A 19,788-nucleotide genomic window follows, 5' to 3' on the forward strand; every position below is an offset into this window, starting at 1 on the left:
TCCTGAGTTCTGCAGTCTCAGCAGGCTGTGGTACCTGTGGGATGCCTACTGATCACTAGCCAGGCCAGTGGTGGTGCATGCCTTTAATCCCAGCATTTGGGAGGCAGAGGCAGGTGGATCACTGTGAGTGTGAGGCCAGCCTGGTGAGTCCAGGGCAGCCAAGGCTACACGGTGAAACCCTGTCTCAAAAAAAGAAACTCCAGCAAATGTGTGGACCAAGTGAAGGCCCCAGACGCGCCTCCTTTAAAATATAGAACTTTATTTTGGTTATTGAGATTTTTAGAAGTACTCAGTTCACAGAAAAGTCATTTCTTACAAAACAACAAAGGCAGCATTTTATACAGCGACTCACATCGGGGCCACCAAACAGAAGTGCAGCAGACAGTGCCGCAGGTGGGCAAGACTTCCTGTTCCCAGAGTGCTCAGGGAGAAGGCAGAGTTCCCCTGTCCCACACATCCAACAGCAGCACCTAGGGCTCCACAGAACCAGCTCAGGGTCTGACCCAGTGTAGGACAGTCACCCCAAAGGCTGGTGAGGGCCCTGCAGTAAAGGCCAAGTGGGAAGGGACCATCAAGGCAGAGTTGGCCCTGCATGCAGTCCCTTCCTCAGTGGGATCCGAGCCCACCTGGCTCTCAAAGCTTGTCACATTCACAGTACAGCCTAGTGAAGCCCTGGGCCGGGGCATAAGGACACAGACAGAGGTGGCTCTACCCTCAGAGAGTTCACAGGTAAATGGGCAGGACAGGGTATGGACCCAGAGTTCCAAAGCAAGGCAGAAAGTGCTCAGTGACCTGAAAGGGAGCAGGAGGGGGACCAAGGCAACACTATCACTTGGAGCAAGGGGAGCGTCAGATGGAGATGGCAGTGTCGGAGCTAACCCTTGAGTAAAGGGTGGCATCTGCATATATGGACATGGCTGGGGAGGGCATGCCGGGCAGAAAAACAAGCTTAAGCCAAGGCACAGAGTGGGGAGTGGGGGAGGGCTGGTCAAGGCAGCTGATCATCCATGAGGACGTGGGCACGTCGGAGGGCGCCTCCGTCTAGACAGGCTGGAGCTTGCTGGGGCAGCCGCAGTGTATGTGCACACAGAGTCTGAAGCCTCTGGCAGGTGCTGCCGAGCTAATGCTCTGCACTTGGGGGGGCCTCTTTGAGGGCAGTGGAGCTTTGTTCATGCCCACATGGCCCCAGCTCAGCACCTGCCTGCACACCAGCAGGCAGCTACCTGCCCCCCCCCCCCTATTTATAGTATGTCCCCATGTCACTCCTGGGGCAACTTTTCAGGACGAACTCCTTGTTCCAAGTCCCCTCCTGGCTCACAAGGCCATGTGCCAATCTAAGAGAGCTGTCTTGAATAAAACGCTGCAGCCCCCAGAGGCAGCTGGGAGGGTGGTACAGTCCCAAGAGGGACAAGAGGGGTGGGGAAGGGGCAATTGTCTCCACCTCACCACACTTATTCCTTGCTCTCTTCCCTGAGAAGAGTCTAGGTTTGGTCTGTGTAAAGTGAGGTTCTCTGTAGCTTGGAATAACTACCTAAAAACCACATGTATAGTTTGAGCTTCCATACCTCTTCATAACCTCTAAGTGATGGGGGCACTGGAAACACCCCAACTGCTATTCTTTTTTCTCCTGGGGAAATGTTTCCAAGGTCCTTCCTACTAAGGGCTGTTCTTAGCCCTCAGGAGGCCTAGGCCCACTTTTCAGGAGTGAGTGGTGTATAAGACGGGATGGGGGTCTAGGAGTCTTCCCAGGCATAACTTCCATCCCAAGAGTCTTAGCCTTAGCTCTTCTGAGTACCTGCTGGGGCCTGGGCCTGAGCCCTGAGGCAGGCCTTCTTGCTTACAGGATGGTACAGAAGATGCTGCGGTTACTGTGGTAACCACCTTCCACACGGGCTGTGATCCTGGTCGCCATGGCTGCCATCTTGTGCCCACTGTGGGCTGCAGAGGAGCCCCTGAATGAGTTTTCAAGGTGGGGCCGTGCTGGTGGGTTCACCAGGCGCCAGGTGTCAGACCTGTGGATGCAAAAGCAAAGCCAGTGAACCTGGAGGCTGGGAGAAGAACTCGGTGGGTGCCTGCATCTCACTGTTGGCTCCAGTTCTCTAGATCTCAGAGTTCAAGCCTAGATGTGGGCTTTATCTCCTAAATCAGTGACAGCCTAATATGGTGGAGCAAGAATCTGAGGGACGGGCTGGAGAGATGGCTCAGAGGTTAAGAGCACTGACTGCTCTTCCAAAGGTCCTGAGTTCAATTCCCAGCAACCACCATGGTGGGTCACAACCATCTATAATATATCCTGATGCCCCCCTTCTGGCCTGCAGGTGTACATGTGTACCACTGTATAAATAATAAATAAATAAATCTTAAAAAAAAAAAAAAGAATCTGAGGGACAGATCTGTCTGCTGCATTTCTGCACGGAACCATGGCCACAGTTCATCTATGGCCCTCAACTTCCCCATCTTTCCGGATCCAGATATGAACCAGTGGCTTTCATCCCACCGCCCCCACACCAGCCTTGTGAGCACGGACAGTATAGAAGCCGTATTTGCCGTCACTCCAAACTAAACACTACCTAAAAGTCCTCCAGGTGATAAGCAGGAAAACAAGCTGCTGCCTCTGTGCATGGAAACTATTTGACAATGAGAAGGAATGAACTAAGCAAGGAACGGTGGCAAGTGCTTTGAATCCCAGGTCTCTGGCCGGCCTGAGTTATAGAGCTCCGGGACAGCCAGGGCTCCAGAGAAACCCTGTCTCAATAAAACAAGCAAGCAAGCAAGCAGACAAACAACACAAAGAAAGGATGACTTCCAGGGCATCCAACCCTCTCTTCTCGCCTCTACAGGCACCAGGCACACACATGACATATAGGCACACATGCGAGCACTCACGCATGCACATAAAACAACAACTAAACCTGGAACTACCACAGCACACCTGGGCACACCACAGGGGCACTCGCACAGCCATCCTCACTGCTGCACTAGGCGCCGTAGCCAGGAAAGAAAACCAGCCTTGGTATCCATCAGCAGATGAATGGCATTTTCAGAAAGTGGGTGGCACTGGAAATAGCCACATTGGGTGCAAGAAGCCAGACTCAGACACATACCGCATTTCAAGTGTAGAATCTAGATTTAAATTTGTGAGCTGGGGTCACGCCTGTAATCCCAGCACTCACTCTAGGAGGCAGAGGCAGGCGGATCGCTGTGAGTTCAAGGCCAGCCTGGTCTACAAAGCGAGTCCAGGACAATCGAGGCTAAACAGAGAAGCCCAATCTTGAAAAACCAAAATAAAGAAAGAAAGAAAAGAAAAGAAAAGAAAACAAGTGTATTTGTGTGCACAGGGGGATGGTATCATGAAAGAAGAAAAGAGACCATGATAGTTAATTTTCAACGTCAGCTTGACTAGACCGAAGTGACACAGTGTACCAGGGTCTACTAGAGGAACAGAACTTAACGGAATGACTATAAAGTCAATTTCTCTGTGGTCTCTCTCTACATAAAGGGGATTTATTAGGCTGGCTTACAAGCTGTGGTCCATCTAGTCCAGCAATAGCTGTCTACTGACAGAAATTCCAAAACTCCAGTAGTTGGTCAGACCATGAGGCTGGATGTCTCAGCTGGTCTTCAGTCGGCTCTAAGGCCAGTGAAGGACTGGACTTCCCAGGGAGAGGGAGAGGAAGAGCAAGCAGTCAGGGAACACAAGCTTTCTTCTCCCGGGTCCTTACAGAAGCTGCGGGCAGAAGGTATGGCCCAGATTAACAATGTATCTTCTTACCTCAAAAGATTTAATTAAGGAAAGATCCCTCACAGGTGGACCCAGCCATTTGGGTTCTAGTTAAGTCAAGAATAGCGTCACACCTGGGAAACAGACCTATCTATGTGTGTGCCTATGAGGGAGGGTGTTCCCAGAAAAGTCTGAGGAGACCCAGCTTGACTGCAGGTGGCAGCATCCTAAGAGCATCCATCCATTTGCTTCCTGACAGCAGACGCAATGTGACCGTGACATGCCACATGCTCAAACTACGAGGTAAAACAAGCCTTCCTTCCTTAAGTTGCTTTCATTAGGCACTTTGCACATCCACAAAAAAAGGGATGCCAGGCGTGGTGGCGCACGCCTTTAATCCCAGCACACGGGAGGCAGAGGCAGATGGATCGCTGTGAGTTTAAGGCCAGCCTGGTCTACAAAGTGAGTCCAGGACAGCCAAGGCTACACAGAGAAACTCTGTCTCAAAAAACAAAACAAAACAAAACAAAACAAAACAAAAAGGGGGGGCACGTAATGGGGTGGAAGAGATCTTCTGGGAGGGGCAGGGGAGGAATAAAGAGAGAATACAGGTGAAATGGAGCAGAGGCTTTCCCTCAGAGCCCTCTGCCTGGCCTGCTGTGCCCTCTGGCTCTCTGAGCACAGACAGAGTGGCCAATTGCCAGTTTCTGGGCCGGCCCAGGATGACTTCAAGCACAGTGGTCTTCACGCCCCTGAAGGAAGCAGTGACTCATGCCAGTGTGCCCCTGTGGTCCTCAGAGCTGAAGGAGAAAACTGCTCCACCAGGACTTCGGGTTCTGACAACAGTGTTTTGTGCAGTAATGAACATCATCCTTTTCATATGGAGCCCTAGTTAAAATAGGTCAGCTCAGATGGGAAGGAAAAGTTATAACTGTGTTCGAGAGTCACTGAGAGCTATGATGTAATGCCAGGGATGCTTACAGAGTTCAGCTGTGCTGGGGGACAGGGCCACTGAGCTATGCCTCCAGCTATTAGTTTTAGTGGTGCTATATGAGAGCTGTGTACTACTTATGGCTGGATACTTGTTAATTAAAGGTAAGAGCAGTTATTTAGATAGCGGCCATCTTGAAATAGCTCAGAACATTCTAGAAAAGTTCAAGACCCTGCTGTTTACAACAGACGTTTACAAAGTTCCTAAAATGGCCCAGATAGTTGATATGTTAGGTTTATATTGTCTTGTTTTTACAACTGTGTTGCACTTGTATGTGACAGACTTTGACAATATTTCGGCAGGTGAACATGGCTATATATTCCAATAAAACTTATTGATGAATAATGGACTTGGAATTTCATTGAAACTTTCAGGGTTTCAATTCCCAAACATGTATAAGGTAAAGATAATTACTGGTAATTGGTAACAGAGGGCTGGACAGATGGCTCAGCAGTTAAGAGCACTGACTGCTCTTTCAGAGGTCACGAGTTCAATTCCCAGCAACTACATGGTGGCTCACAACCATCTATAATGTGATCTGATGCCCTCCTCTGGCCTGCAGGTGTACATGCAGGCAGAGCACTGTATAAATAATAAATAAATAAATCTTTTTTTTTTAAAAAGTGGTAACAGAAAAGAATTAGTAACATTGCCAACTTTTGAATCAATTTCAGGCCTTAAGAATGGAGACAATATTAGTCACAGTATCAAAATGTATCTTCATACTTTTTTTTTTTTTAACTCAGGCTGACCTCAAACTTGGTGATCCTCTTGAACCAGCCTCCAAGTGCTAGGGCTAAAGGCATGAACCACATGTCAAACTATAGGCATAAGGTTATTGTGTAACTCAAATGCTGGTCTCTCTATTGCCATATCTGGCTGCAAGCCTTGTTCTAAGAACCTCCTATCTCAATGTGATATAAACTCTGCTCCCCAATTGTCTCCTGATATGTCAATAAAGTAGCTTACAGCCAACCACTGAGCAGGGGAGAGAATAAGACTGGATTTCCTGCTAGCCAGGGGGGGAGGAGTTAGAAGAGAAAGTAGAGGATTCAGCCACAGGCAGAAGTGCAGGAGAGAGATGAGGAAGATTCAGCTGGAGCAAAGAAAGAACTAAAAAACAAGTAACTTGGGGGATTTTGGCAAAGATGGAGTCAGGACAGTATAGAGGGTTAAGAACAGACTTAAACCTGCTCAAGATTGTAAAGCTTTATAAACAAATATGAAAGAGTCTCAGTTATCTGTGTGATAGCCAGGTTAAGAGAGAAATAAAGAACACTAAGAATGTCACATTTACATAATTCCTGATTGGGTCATGGTTCTTCTTGCTATAGGCAATCTATTGTATATATGTGTAATAATATAAATGTGTATGTAAAAAATGAATAAAAATAAAAAAGAGAGACATAAAGAGAAACAAACACAGTTTTATAAAAATAACACCAACACCAAACTTTTGTTTGTATTCTTTATCTTACAGACTAAGCTGACTAAATAAATAAATTATCCAGAACAATGAGAGAGAGAGAGAGAAAGAGAGAGAGAGAGAGAGAGAGAGAGAGAGAGAGAGAGAGAGAATAGGGAACTATGGGGCTATTTATTTTTGGGAGAAAGAGGAAGGGCAGCAGAGAGGTGCATGAAGATTAAGGATGGCGGTGGGAAGAGCACTGTACTAAGGACACATGTATGAAGATCCCATAATAAAACCCACGGCTTTGTATGCTAACCTAAAAGAAGGAATGAAAACAGCCAGCCACTCACTCACAGGCAATGCACCAGGCCAGCTACGACGGTACTCAGCTTAATGAAGAACAGATTCAACAGACACCATAACCGGCTGGGATCTAAACTCCGGTCCTTGAGCTCGCACACCAAGCACTGCCCCCCACCCCCGTGGCCACTCCCCCCCACCCTCCCACCCCCATGGCCGCCTCCATGGTCCACTTACTTCTTCTTGAAGACCAGGAACTTGTTGTTCTGCATGATGCACTCTCGGTTGTTTGCGACCTGCTGGAAGATGGTCTTGTTGGCCTTGCCCTGGAAGATGATGTTCTCCTGCACCAGGGCCTTCACACGGCCCCGCACCGCAATGCCATAGGCCCGGAAGGAGTGGATCCGGTTCTTAAGTACCTAGGAGAAGCAGCCAGGGCTTGTCAAGTTTCAGAGACCCACAGACTGGTGGATGCCGGGCAAGTGATGCACTGTTACAAAACCATGGCGTGTGTTAGAGAGGCCATCACAGAGCAAGAGGAGCTCGAGGTGGGGCACAGAGGGCAGCCTCGGGGAGCCACAGGTGTCCCAGAGTTGACGGACAGGCTGCAAGGGGTAGGCAGGCGCCAAGCTGTGGACAGTCTGTAAAGGTCTACCAGAGAAGGGTGCTATGCCAGAGGCCATGCCTACTTGCAGGCCAACTGAGCCACAGCGTGCCTCTCTTGCTCCTATTCCTAAGGGCTCAGAAGAGTCCAGTTCTTAGCTGGGCAGTGGTGGCGCACGCCTTTAATCCCAGTACTTGGGAGGCAGAGGCAGAGGCAGGAGGAGCTCTGTGAGTTCAAGGCCAGCCTGGTCTACAGAGTGAGTTCCAGGACACCCAGAGCTGTGACATAGAGAAACCCTGTCTCAAAAAAAGCTAGAGTCCAGTTCTTTCCTCCTTGCTTGCATGGCTATTTGTGATGCTCAGACCTGAGAGCCTCTGGGAAAATCCCTAGCGCAGTGGCTGGGTCTGGCTGGCTCTACAGTGACGCTTTCCCTCAACAGTGCTCAGAGCGGATGGTCATGTGCCAGGACAGGTAAGGAAACAGGAAGCACCGGGAAGTGCTGGGGTGGGGGTGGGGTGGGGTGAAGGGTGTTCCAAGGGTCCAAAAGAGAACACCCCAAATAGCCTAGGGATTCAGAGAGTCTTCCTTTTAAAAAAAAAAAAGTTACAGCAAGCCGTATGAATGGCTAAGGTGGACTCTCTTACAGACCATGGTGGGTGCTAAGGCCTTCATGCTCCCCCCTGTCAAGCATCTACTGCACCCAATGCAAACTCATTCTGTCAGTGAAAGAGCTGGAAAAAAAAATCAAGACATCGGCCTAGAGACCAAGAAGACAGGCAGAAGGCTCCGGGCTTTGCAAATCTAGGTGGCACTCTTGGCTTCCTGCTGAGGACCTCTTGTTCACCCTTGCTGCCCTCCGTGAGGTACAGCCATGCTGTCCACACTGACTGCTGACTCTCCTTACAGCTCTGAGCGCTGATGGTTCTGTTTCTCGGCAGAGTGCGCACGCCAGGCCTGAGTCCCGCTGGCCCCCTGCATCACGCACATCACACACTTACCTTAGTGTCAGACCTGGGCAACAACTGCAGTCCACTGCCGCGGTTGCCGATGATGTCATTTTCCACAACAGCAGTACTGTCGCCTCTGGTAATGATGCCGTGGCCTCTATTGTCATAGATACCGTTGCCCCGGAGCTCCACCTTGCACTGGGCTTCCACCTTGACCCCACTCTGGCGGTTGCAGGAGATGCTGTTGTTGGCCACTCGCGTAAGCTGGCCACTCTGAACAATGGTGATGCCTCTGTCCCCATTGGCATGGATGACGTTGGTGATGACCTGCAGCGCCTCACTGCTCTGGACAAAGAGTCCTGATGCTACAGAGTGTGGAAGCGGAAGAGCGTAGGTTAACCCTGATGGTGCCAGCCGGGAGGAGCAGCCTAGCCTTAAGTGTGCACTCCGGGACGGCAGGGAGGAAGCACTAAGTCCCTGATAAGGTGGCCCAGGGACACAGGCTGTAAGAGGACTCCTTAGTCTTAGTCCCCAGGCCTCCTACAGCCTCTTTCCATTAGTGGCAGGATGGGGGGGAGGGCAGTAAAAGTAAAAGGGTTGAAACAGCACTGGGAGGGGACAGTGTGGAAGACAGCAGTCTGAGCCAGCCTCTTGGTGGCATCCAAACTATTTTCCCCAACTCGGATGAGTCACCTCAGCCTGTGCTACCAGGCAGCAGGGCCTCACGAAAGAAGTTCTCCATGGGGGGGGTGGGGGGGGTGCTACCAGACACATTCCCCTGGGGAAGTCCTCCACGAGGGCATGCTGCCAAACACATTCCCCTGGGGCAGCTGATCTCACCAGTCAAAGTCACTCCAGAGGAAAGCGCCTTGCAGGGCCCATGAATCTCTCCTTTTACTCCACTCGAGAGCCCAATCCCATAAAACCTGTCACTGGGAGGGGCGTGGAACGATGGCTCAGTGGTTAAAAGCATTTGTTGCTCTTATTGGTCTCCTGGGTTTGAATCCCAGCACCCACATGACAGCTCACAACCACCTGTAACTGCAGTTCCAGAGGGATCTGATACCCTCAGCTGATGCTCATGGGCATTAGGCATGAATGTGTTACACAGACATACATGCAGGCTCAACACTCATACACATAAAATAAAAATATAAAAATATACTTAGGAAATAAAGGCAACGAAGACCTTTAACAACCCATGTTGCACCAGGCACAGTAGCGCACGCCTGAAATCCCAGCACTCGGGAGGCAGAGGCAGGCAGATCACTGTGAGTTCGAGGCCAGCCTGGTCTACAAAGTGAGTCCAGGACAGCCAAGGTTAACACAGAGAAACCCCGTCCTCAAAACAAAACAAAAACCAACCAGAAAACAAAAACAAACAAAGAAACCCAAAAACCACTGGGTATGACGAGAGGACGAAGAGGGTATGTTTTAGGAAGTTAGAAAGTCCTTGCTGGTGTTCGATGTCCAGGGAGAAGGTGAATTCCAGGCGAAAGAAACACATCAGTGGAGTAGTGGGGCAGAGCTAAGAAGAAATGGATTTGAGTTTCCGGAAAAGTTCAGGAGCTCAGTTATTCAGTAAGTGGACAAAAAGTAGCCAGTGAGGCTAGAAGGACAAGTTGGGACAGAGCACTGAGAGACCCAGGACAGTGGGAGCCGTGGAAGGGCTGGGGGCCGCTCACCTCCGTTGTGGTTAATACTGTTGGACTCCACAAGCGCTATGGTGACAGGCCGGCGCAGCGGGTCATCTTCCTTCTCCAGCTCTGTCTCCCAGAGGATGGCATCCCCGTCCTCACTGAAGTTCTCCTGGGCCCCGTGGCCTCCGGGGAACTCGCCATCTTTCTGGTTGAACACTGCCACCCCGTACAGGCCATTATAGCTCACATGATTGCTGGTGACGTGGGGCAGGCTAGAGGACATCATCCACACGCCACAGCCTTTGTTAGCTGGGACAGGGGGAAAGCGCCTGTTACTGACACCCGAGAACAGGTGAAGCAAAAAGTACCTCGCAAGGCCCCTCACAGCTCTGGCTATGGGCTTCTGCTTCCCACTCAAGGGACAATGACCAAGTCACCTCACAAGCTAGTGTCATTCCTCAGGGTGTGACGAGCTCTGAGAACCCGCAAAGGGGGCACCAACGGCGCTGCAAGGGAGCAGGCTCGGTGTAAACCCCAGCCCTGCCACTTCCTAGCTGTGACCCTGAGTGAGTTACTGAACCAGTGTGCTTCAGTGTCTTCATCTTTTTTTTGTTTGTTTGTTTGTTTTCAAGGCAGGGTGTCCTTGTGTAGCTCTGGCTGTCCTGGCCTCAAACTCAGAGGGATCCCCCTGCCTCTGCTTTCTGAGTGCTGGGATTAAAGGCATGTGCAACCACTGCCTGGCTAGTGTTCTCATCTTCTTCTTCTTCTTTTTTTTTTTTTTCCCTGAGACAGGGTTTCTCAATGTTATCTTGGCTGTCTTGAACTCGCTTTGTAGACCAGGCTGGCCTCAAACTCACAGCAATCTGCCTGCCTCTGCCTCCCGAGTGCTGGGGTTAAAGGTGTGCGCCACCACGCCTGGCTTAGTGTCCTCATCTTTAGGTTGGGTTAATAACACCCTTTACAAGGCAGTCTTGAAGGTTAAATGTGACAATGAACAGAGGTAGGCTTGAATAACCCCTAGCTACAGATATTATCTGATACAGTCCAGAAAGGGTAAGGTTTTGCTTAAATGTCACATGGCAAGAACAGTATTTTATGTAATTAATATTTTTCTGTTAATTTTCCAATTGTTTGTATTGAAAGAGAAGGACGGGAGGAGTTAGCTGGCCATGAGGTGGAACTCACATGGGCCACTTGTAGCAGACAACACCCTGCTTTTTACCATCTTCCATGGAGCTGGAGCACTGCTCACTGACCTCTGAGCTTGAAGAGGAGCCCCTCTTCCTAAGAGGCGCAATACCAGGCCACGTGTGGTGGCGCACACCTTTAATCCCATCACTCGGGAGGCAGAGGCAGGTGGATCACTGTGAGTTCGAGGCCAGCCTGGTCTACAAAGCGAGTCCAGGACATCCAAGACCCTGTCCCAAAAAAAAAAAAAAAAAAAAAAAAAAAAAAAAAAAAAAAGAGGCGCAAGACCATGTCCATTCTACAAGTGAAGTCTTTGAGGCCCTGAGGAGCTGGCCACCTTCTTAGAACCCACTAATTTGGGGCTGACACCTTGGCTTTCTGCCTCCCTGGTGGGCTGGCCCACAGAACACCGCCCCAGGGACACACTCCTTACCATAGATGGTGTTTCCCTCTATCAGTCCTCTGCCTTCGTCACCCACAACCACACCGTCTGAGTAACCAAAGCAGATGAGGTTGCTCCTTAGGACTGGCACGCCTCCCCGGCGGATGTCTACCCCGCCCCATTGGTTCTCGCGGATGACATTTTCTATGGGGAAATATGGAAAGGTCAGTACCCAAGAGCCACCTCCAGCGCAGGCCATGATGCCTAGGACAGCTAAGAGAGAGAACTCCCCAACCCTTACCCAGAGCAGGACACCCACATCTGCGCTGCTGCCAGTCAACCCCTTGAAGCTCACCCACTGGTTGTTTCAGGGATTCGTCTGCTTTCCCAAGGACAAAGTGTGCATCTGTCTTACACAGTCCTGTGTCTCCACACCCACTCTACCCAGCAGCCTTGAGACTGATGAGGAAGAAATCCCTCCTCCCATGTGCTTGCCGTCAGCCTCAGCCCCTGAATTCTGGCCTCACTGCCCTGCCCCATCCCGGGGAGCTACCTCCTCCCCCAGGACTTGGTAGAAGAGCCTCACATCAGAAGGGTGGCCTAGACACTGCTGCTTTAGCACAGTGGCAAGGCATCCTTGATTCCTGGGACTGGGGTACTTACAAGACCTTCTGCAATGGGCCCTTCTGGCTTCTGCAAGCCTATCTGGTACCTTTCACCCTGTGCTTACACAGCCCACCCTCCAAGCAGTCCTGCTTAGGTGTGAAAGTCCATTCCCACAGGCAGCTTTGCGGACAGAGCTGGTTTTCCTGGACTCCTTCCATCTCTCAGCTTCTGGATTACGTGTCATCGTTGAAGAGAAGTCTACCACGATCCTATGCTCTCAAGCGCTTGCCTTACGCCGATGGCTATGTTGGGCAGTTTCTGTGTGTCTACAAATGCTTTTACTTTTACGTGCTTTCGCTTCTAAACTGTCAGTTCCTGCAAACAGAGCTGTTGTCTGTTTCCTTTATCGGTACATGTCCTGTTCCTGAAACAAGGGCTGCACATGGTTGTGCTTGACAAGGGCATTTGTTTTGTTTTGTTTTTTGTTTTTTGTTTGTTTGTTTGTTTGTTTTTTGCTCCCTATTGATGCTAGGATCTAAGCCAGGGCCACACACGCACTAGGCAAAGTGGTCTACAACTGAGCTGCAAGTATTTGGCAAATGACGGGTATGAGCAATCAAGATCCCAGGCTGCAGTGATGTACCAAGCAGGTGTGAATCTTGCCTGGTACCACAGGAGACGGACAAAGCACTAAGAACTTCTGCAACGTGGGGCTAGAGAGGTGGCTCAGTGGTTAAGAGCACTGACTGTTCTTCCAGAGGTCCTGAGTTCAATTCCCAGCAACCACATGGTGGCTCGCAACCATCTATAATGAGATCTGGTGCTCTCTTCTGGCATGCAAGTGTACATGCAGATAGAGCACTCATACACAAATAAATAAATAAACCTTTAAAAAAGAAAAAAAAGAACTTCTGCAACGTGATCAACAAAGCAGGTGTCCCGTATACAGTAGGCACTCTCTGTGTCTGAGGGGAGTTGGGGCAGGCTTCCCTCAGGAGGTAGCATGTGTTGAGATGTAAAGGATATGTAAGAAGTGCGCAGACAGATGCAGAGCGGGTAGAAGCCCACACAGAAGTAGGAAACATGGTGCAGTTGGAAGTGTGAGCTGGTCAGCCAGAGGCTGGCAGAGACGGCAGCTCCCCAACCCACGGAAAGCATGGCCCCATGGAGCTGCCACCCCTGAATACCCACCTGCTAATCACAGAAGGGGGCCAGGGGTAAATAAAGGAGGAGGGGCTTAAGGGCCTGAAGCTGGTGGGGTGCTGATGCCGGCGGGGGTAGGGGTGGGGGGGGCAGGGGAGGCTTGGCTGTCACCTGCCTTGGCTGGCTATGCAGCACTCCCCTAGCGTATACCTGTGATGAGGCCTTTGCCGTTCTCATTCACTGCTATGCCAGCCGCGCGTCCCTTGAAAATGTGGTTTCCGCTAAAACAGAAGAGACAGGGAGAGGCGTGAGACCAAGGCACCAATGTTGTTCCTTTAAAACATTTCCAAAGCCGAGCAGTGGTAGCGCACGCCTTTAATCCCAGCACTTGGGAGGCAGAGGCAGGCAGATCGCTGTGAATTGGAGGCCAGCCTGGTCTACAAAGCCAGTCCAGGACAGCTAAGGCTACACAGAGAGACTCTGTCTTGAAAAAACAAAAGGAAAAAAAGAAAAGAAAAGAAAACCTTTCAAAAATGTTATTTGTGTAAGTATACGTGCAAGTGCACGTGTGCTACAGCATGCATGACGTTTCGGAGTTGGTTCTGTCCTTCCTCTGTGGGTTCCAGGGATCAATTTCAGGCTGTCCAGCTTACATAGTAGGTGCTTTTACTCACGGACCCATCACACTGGGCCCCATTGCCTTACTCAGTAGGCTTCCCAGGGGCCCAAGTTCACAGGGAGCAGCCACCTTCTGAAATCCCTTAATCCAGGCACTTGGAAATCCCTGGCTGTCCCTGGGATAGCCTGACCCAAAACTAAACTCACAGCTCTGGGATATAAGCGCAGTGCTATCCAGCTCTCTGTGGCGTTTCTGCGCTGCACCAGTCAACACACATACCATTTACACACATGCCGCCACAGTGCCGTAGAGGAATTTTAATTCAGAACATGGCGGCTCTGGCAAGAGATCACCTCCAAAGACCTTCAAAAAAGCCTATGTGATCTGCCTGGGATGCAGACACACCTTTAATCTCAGGAGACACAGGTAAGCAGATCTTTGAGCTTGAGGCTAGCCTGCTTCAGGCAAAGAAAAGCTTAGGTCCAGCTGTGGTGGTACATGCCTTTAATCCCAGAACTCAGGAGACAGAGGCATGCAGATTTCTGGGGCTAGTCAGTTCTGTTCAAGCAGTTTGGTTGAGCCAGTGAGCTCAGAGGCAGTGCAGTGGAGTTGAGTTCGTGGCAGAGGCAGTTTTTACCGGGAGAGTTTTGCAGAGACAGACTGAAGAGAGAACAAACTAGACACAAGTGAGGACAGAGCGAGCCAGAGAATGAGAAGGAGCAGAAGACTAGACCAGATTGCTAGAGTTAGTTTGAGGCCAAGAAGAGCTATTCAGTGAGAAAGTGAGAGAAGCCAGATTGAGTCAGTCAGCTTGGAGAGGAGTTTGCGCCCGAAAAGCTGAGTGGAGCCAGCCAGCCAGAGTTCAGAAAGAACTAAAAAGGGTCAACTCATTCAACAGTAAATCTCAGAAGCTGAAAACATTCTAGGACTAGATTAGATTGGACAGAGGCTAGAAGCTTCCAGGACTAGGCCTAGGCTAGCAGACAGAGACAGTAAGCCTCTGAGACAATAATTATATCAGGTGAATAAAAAAATAATTTAATATGGTACATGTGTCTTGGGCAAGTCTTGGCAGCATTAAGACTTCCCAGGATGCTGTGCCAAGCTTTCTTAGAATAACCAGAGCGCTACACCTCTCAGTGTTGTGGTGCCTCGGTTGGCAGTTTCAGATTCCTCCTGTGTCCTCTCCCCTGCCCCCACCTCCTGAACCAAAGAAACACGGAGGAATAAAAGCCCTGCCTGTCCTCTCAGGAGGACTGTGTTATTAAAAACTGTAACCCTGACTTGTGAGTCTTCGCTCACAACTCTTTAATGGTTTCCTAGGACATGCCAAGTGTTCTATGACACAAGTGTATTATGCTTGTGTCAGCATTTTTAGCACTAGGATGCTATCTGCGTAAAGGTAGTAGGACTAGATTAAAAAATTGTACCATATCCATGGTACAATAACATGGATATGACCTGGAATTTCCCCAAGTGACACAGGTAAGCACCACACAACATTAAAAAAAAAAACTCCTATGGAAAAGTGCAAGGGAAAGCACCTCAGAGCATGCCTGCTACACACCGATGCCAGCTGCTTTCCTAAAACACTGACACTTCTGCCCCAAATCTTATAGTCCACCCTCCTTGGCTAGGTTGACATAGGCCTGACTCCATCAGTCCAAGGCTTTCTGCCACTTCTTTCCACTCTTATGTTGCACGGCAAAGACGGAAGGTAAAGACGTGGGTATAGAAGAAGGTCACGCTACAGTGCCATAGGGCAATGATTTACTGAGACAGCTTCAATTTTAAAACCCTGATTTGGGGCAGAAGAGATGGCTGAGTGCTTGCTGCTCTTGCTGAGGAGCCCTGGCTCTATGCTGCTCTGTCACCTCTACTCTTATTGTTCTATTTTTTTATTATTTATTTATTTATTATTTTATGTGCATCAGTGTTTTGCCTGTGTGTATGTCTATGTGAGGATTTCAGTTGGAACTGAAAGTTTCAGACAGGTGTGAGCTGCCGTGTGGGTGCTGGGAATTGAACCTGGATCCCCTGGAAGAACAGTCAGTGCTCCCAACCGCTAAGCCATTTCTCCAGCCCTCCTCTTACTGTTCTTGTTCCTAGGAATGGCTGCTACAGCTCCATAAGAGTGCAAGTCCCGCCCTATTTCCTCTTCTTCCTCCTCTCCTTCCTTAGTGTGGAAGACAATCTTCTAGGGTCTGCTGCTGCATGCAGAGCGAGTTTTCTTCCATGAGCTCTCAAGTCAACTTGAATGGTATTTCCAGGGAAAGGCCTTTCCTCCATGCTCTTAGTCCTTCCTCCTGACCGCACCGATGGTGCCTCTCGGTCTGCCCCACGCTACTGCAGAGACACCCAGCACTGCCCCTCCCTTCCCCCTGAAGCCCTACAGCGCACAACGATCACAGCATGCGCTCACGTATTCATCCATTCAGTCGCTCACTCATTCACTGTGTGTCTGTATCTGAGCCACATGTACCGCAGCACACATATAGAGAGGCCAGAGGATAACCTGCAACAGTTGGTTTTCGCCTCCTACCATGTGAGCCCTGGGGTTAAATTCAGTCTTCTTCCACACTAGAGTAAGCTCCTGAGGAGCAGCAGCAGGCGCTTCTTGGCCTTTGTAATCTCTATTAGAAGTATGTGCCAGTGTCTGCCAAACAGAACACCTGCACACAGCTAAGTGGCAGAGAAGACAGGAAGCCCAGGGCAGTGGGGCTCCTGGGCTGGGATTATGGATGGAAGCTCTTTTGCTGGCAAATAGGCTTTCAAGTGGAAGAAAGACACAAAGGAGAGGTAGCCTGTGCCAGGGTAGTGCCTACCTCACGACTGGGTTTCCGTGGTACAGGATATAAATGCCGGCTTCCTTATTCGAAAAGATTTGGTTGTTCCTGATGACGCCTTTCCCGTTGCCGAGGACAACAATGCCAGATCGAAGACCATGGTGGATCTGGTTGCACTGCAAGCGAAAGTGAGATTTGGGAAACAAATCTGGAGGAAGCAGGATGCTTGAGTACGGCCTCACAGCTGACCCAGGAGGGACACAACCGCTACAAGACCATCACCAGAAGTTCCCTAGCTGCCTTCCTTGCCCAGGTGTGCGCGTGCGAGCAGTAGGTAGGATGTCGGGATGAAGGTGTCCTCCCTGCAGCCTTGGGCTATGGCTGTGGGGCCTTGTGCTGCTTTTCAAGGCAGGAGGCGATGCAGTGTCTAAGCCTCTCCAGAGTCTCCCACCCCCAGTACAGCATCATCCAGCCAGGCCACACCAACTTGGCCCTTTGTGCCCACCCCTCAGGGAAGGGCACAGATTCAGTACGAGAGCCCCAGGAGTCGGCCTGTTTCTGCCTCCCCAGTGCTGAGATCACAGACTCTTCCAAATAGTGCCAGGTTGCCCAGCGTGGTCATAGCAGGGGTCCCAGCACTAAGGGATCCCAAGCTCAAGGCTGGCTTGAGCTATATAACAAGCCCCTATTTCAAAAACTCTGAAGCTCAAACCCAAAGCAACCAACCAAAACCAACAAAACAATGATGTCACAAAGACCTAAAAACATATCTTGTTATTAGCCATTGACTGAGACAGGAAAATTCCTATATTAATGCACATTTCAAGTACTTTCTTTCCCCTTTATCCTCAGCTACGACTCTGACAAAGTCAAATCATGTCCAGGTGTTTCTGTCCATCATTTTGACCTGTTGGACATGTGTTCCATGACCTTGACCCAGGTGTATCCAAAAGTGTGCTCCCTATCTTTCCTTCTTAAATTATGATCTTAAACTAGATCGCATCCTTAACTGAGCATGCCCAAGCATGCGCCCATCCCTAAAGTGTTTCCTCCACGAATATCTACAAAGTCCCCTGAATAAATCCCATGCCTGCTACTGCTAAGTCTTTCCCTACCCACGTGCCCTGGCTGTCCTTGTTGACTTTGTACACTAAGAGGTAACCAGCACAGCAGATTACAACGCTACAAACTCCCTAACTTTTGCTCTCTTTCAAGATCTCCGAAGGAGCTGGCCAGCTCACGGGATGTCCCTGGGAAGGCTGAAAAGCTTAGAGAGGCAGGTAGGTACATGTGGCATACCTCCCTGCCACCTGTCCCTGAGCCAGGACTAAGCCGGCATCCCCTTGTCCTCGGCTCTTCCTGAACATGCAGGACTTCATAGTTGCAAGCATGCACGTTATCAACTAAGCCATTTCCCCAGGCCTAGATTTGAGGATTTTATGTAATTTTCATGCTGGTAAAACACAAACTATAAGCCATGCTTGTAATCCCCCCCAGCTGGGAGGGGGACGCAGGAGGATTAAGACTTCAAGTTTCAGCTACGTAGTAAGTTTAAGGCCACATTGAATTGCAAGAGAATCTGCCTGTATCTTCTAACCAACTCCCTAACAGTAAAACAGAGCCAAACTCCATATGCCCTCATCTCTACAAAGCCGCCCGAGGGTAAAGTATACCTGTGCTTTTCTCCAAAGAACGGACTGATTAGATTTTTGTTTTTAGATTCATGTGTCATTTAGGGCAGATGGCATCTCTTTACTAGAATCAATTTCAAAGCGTGTGTGTGTGTGTGTGTGTGTGTGTGTGTGTGTGTGTGTGTGTGTGTTCTGAGGAGGCCCTGAGAAATTTCCTTGTCCAGGCTAACATGGTCACCGCTAATACACTAGGAAGAGAGTTGTGAGGACACGCAGAGATGGGCAGGCACAAACCTGAAATACTTAAACATCCTCAGACAAGGTTTCTAAAAAGCAAGAGCCCCACGCTGACCAGCAGCAGAGCAGGGAAGAGTACCAGGATAAGTGGATTAGACTTCTTCCGAATGTCCACGCCAGCCTCTGCATTGTGGTAAATGTTGTTGCCGGCAATCAAGCCTCCACCCTCCAGTCGGAGAAAGATGCCTGACGCCCGGCAGCGGTAGATGTCATTCCTGAGCATGACGATCTAGACAGAAGAGAGGGGGAAAACACTTTGGTCAAAGGATGCTCAAAAGCTATCAGGGCAGACGGTTTAGTGGGTAAAGGTACTTTCTCACAAGCCTGACAACCTAAGTTCAATTCCTAAGGCCCAAATAGTAGAAGGAGAGAACCAACTCCCCATAGCAGTTCTCTGACTTCCACCCCCATGCTGTGGTGTGTGTATACACACGCACATGCGCACGCACACACATTCACAGAAACACACACACTCACTCACAAACATACCCATCCACCCCCCTACACACTCATGAACGCATTCACCCACATTCACACTCTCACGCACACATTCACACACATTCACACACTCACAGACACATTCACACACATTCACACACTCACAGACACATACTTGCAGGGACACAGATGCACACTCACACATGCGTGCACACTCACACGTGTGCACACACTTACACATGCATACATACACTATGTGTAGTAATAATAATAAGCTCTATAAGAAAAACATGCAAGTCCTTCCCACGTGGATCCAACAGTTCTCAGTTGGTTAAAGGGGTGAGCATCTCTCTGTGCACCCCATCTTCCCACTCTCTGCTTCAGAGGACACAGTCTCCCTTATCCAGTGTGGCCCTGCCCTGTGGGCTCCTTACTTCACGCTGGGTCTTTACTAAGTCACAGAAGCCTCATGACTAGATGCTGGGATGAAGAGACACAGGCCAAGTGGTCTTTGAACTTCATGTTCTTGAGGTCCATTTTAACAGTGTCATGGAGCCCAGGCTGACCTCAGACTCACTCTGTAGCCAACAGTGGCCTTGTGCTCCAGGGACCTGCCTGCTTCTGGCTCCCTAGCCCTGCAATAGCAGAGCTGCACCACCACACAGCGTATGGTGCTGTGGACTGAACCTGGCATTTCATCCCTAGCATCCCCAGCCACGGTAACTCCGAATGCAATCCGTTCCAGAGCTGTACCTCCCACTGAACCTTCCCCCAAACCCACCTGCCCACAGCAGTGCTGATCACACAGCAGTGCTCAGGACAGTGCCTAAGGGTTCTCCTCACCTCCTCCCTGCTATTTATGAAACCAAGACCTACTGTTTTATTCTTGCAGTGTTGAGGCTCAAATTAGGACCTTGCACCTACCAGGCAACACTGTCACAGAGACACACCCCTCACCTGAACTCATGGCTACTCATGACTCTCAGGTGCCAGGAACTGCAGCTATGTGCCACCACTTCTGGCCCAAGGACAACTCTCTTTTATTTTTTATTTTTTAAAGATTTATTTATTTATTATGTATACA

The 19,788-nt window shown here is 49.8% G+C and overlaps 1 protein-coding gene across 2 annotated transcripts in view; it reads right to left on the bottom strand.

Annotated features, from left to right (window-relative positions):
• Window positions 1-239: 239 nt before the first annotated feature.
• Window positions 240-19,788, bottom strand: part of FBXO10 (F-box protein 10) — a 53,740-nt gene continuing 34,191 nt past the window's right edge. For both annotated transcript variants that reach the window (XM_084778126.1, XM_084778125.1), the window contains exons 4-11: window positions 18,346-18,495; window positions 16,378-16,514; window positions 13,144-13,214; window positions 11,236-11,388; window positions 9,660-9,923; window positions 8,026-8,339; window positions 6,661-6,842; window positions 240-2,012 (exon numbers count right to left, since the gene is read on the bottom strand). In XM_084778126.1, coding sequence (XP_084634252.1) covers window positions 1,838-2,012; window positions 6,661-6,842; window positions 8,026-8,339; window positions 9,660-9,923; window positions 11,236-11,388; window positions 13,144-13,214; window positions 16,378-16,514; window positions 18,346-18,495 — 1,446 coding nt within the window. In that variant the 3' untranslated portion in view covers window positions 240-1,837. The remainder of the gene's footprint in view (window positions 2,013-6,660; window positions 6,843-8,025; window positions 8,340-9,659; window positions 9,924-11,235; window positions 11,389-13,143; window positions 13,215-16,377; window positions 16,515-18,345; window positions 18,496-19,788) is intronic.

This window comes from Acomys minous, assembly GCF_964271855.1.
Source record: "Acomys minous genome assembly, chromosome: 1".
Lineage (NCBI taxonomy): Eukaryota > Metazoa > Chordata > Mammalia > Rodentia > Muridae > Acomys > Acomys minous.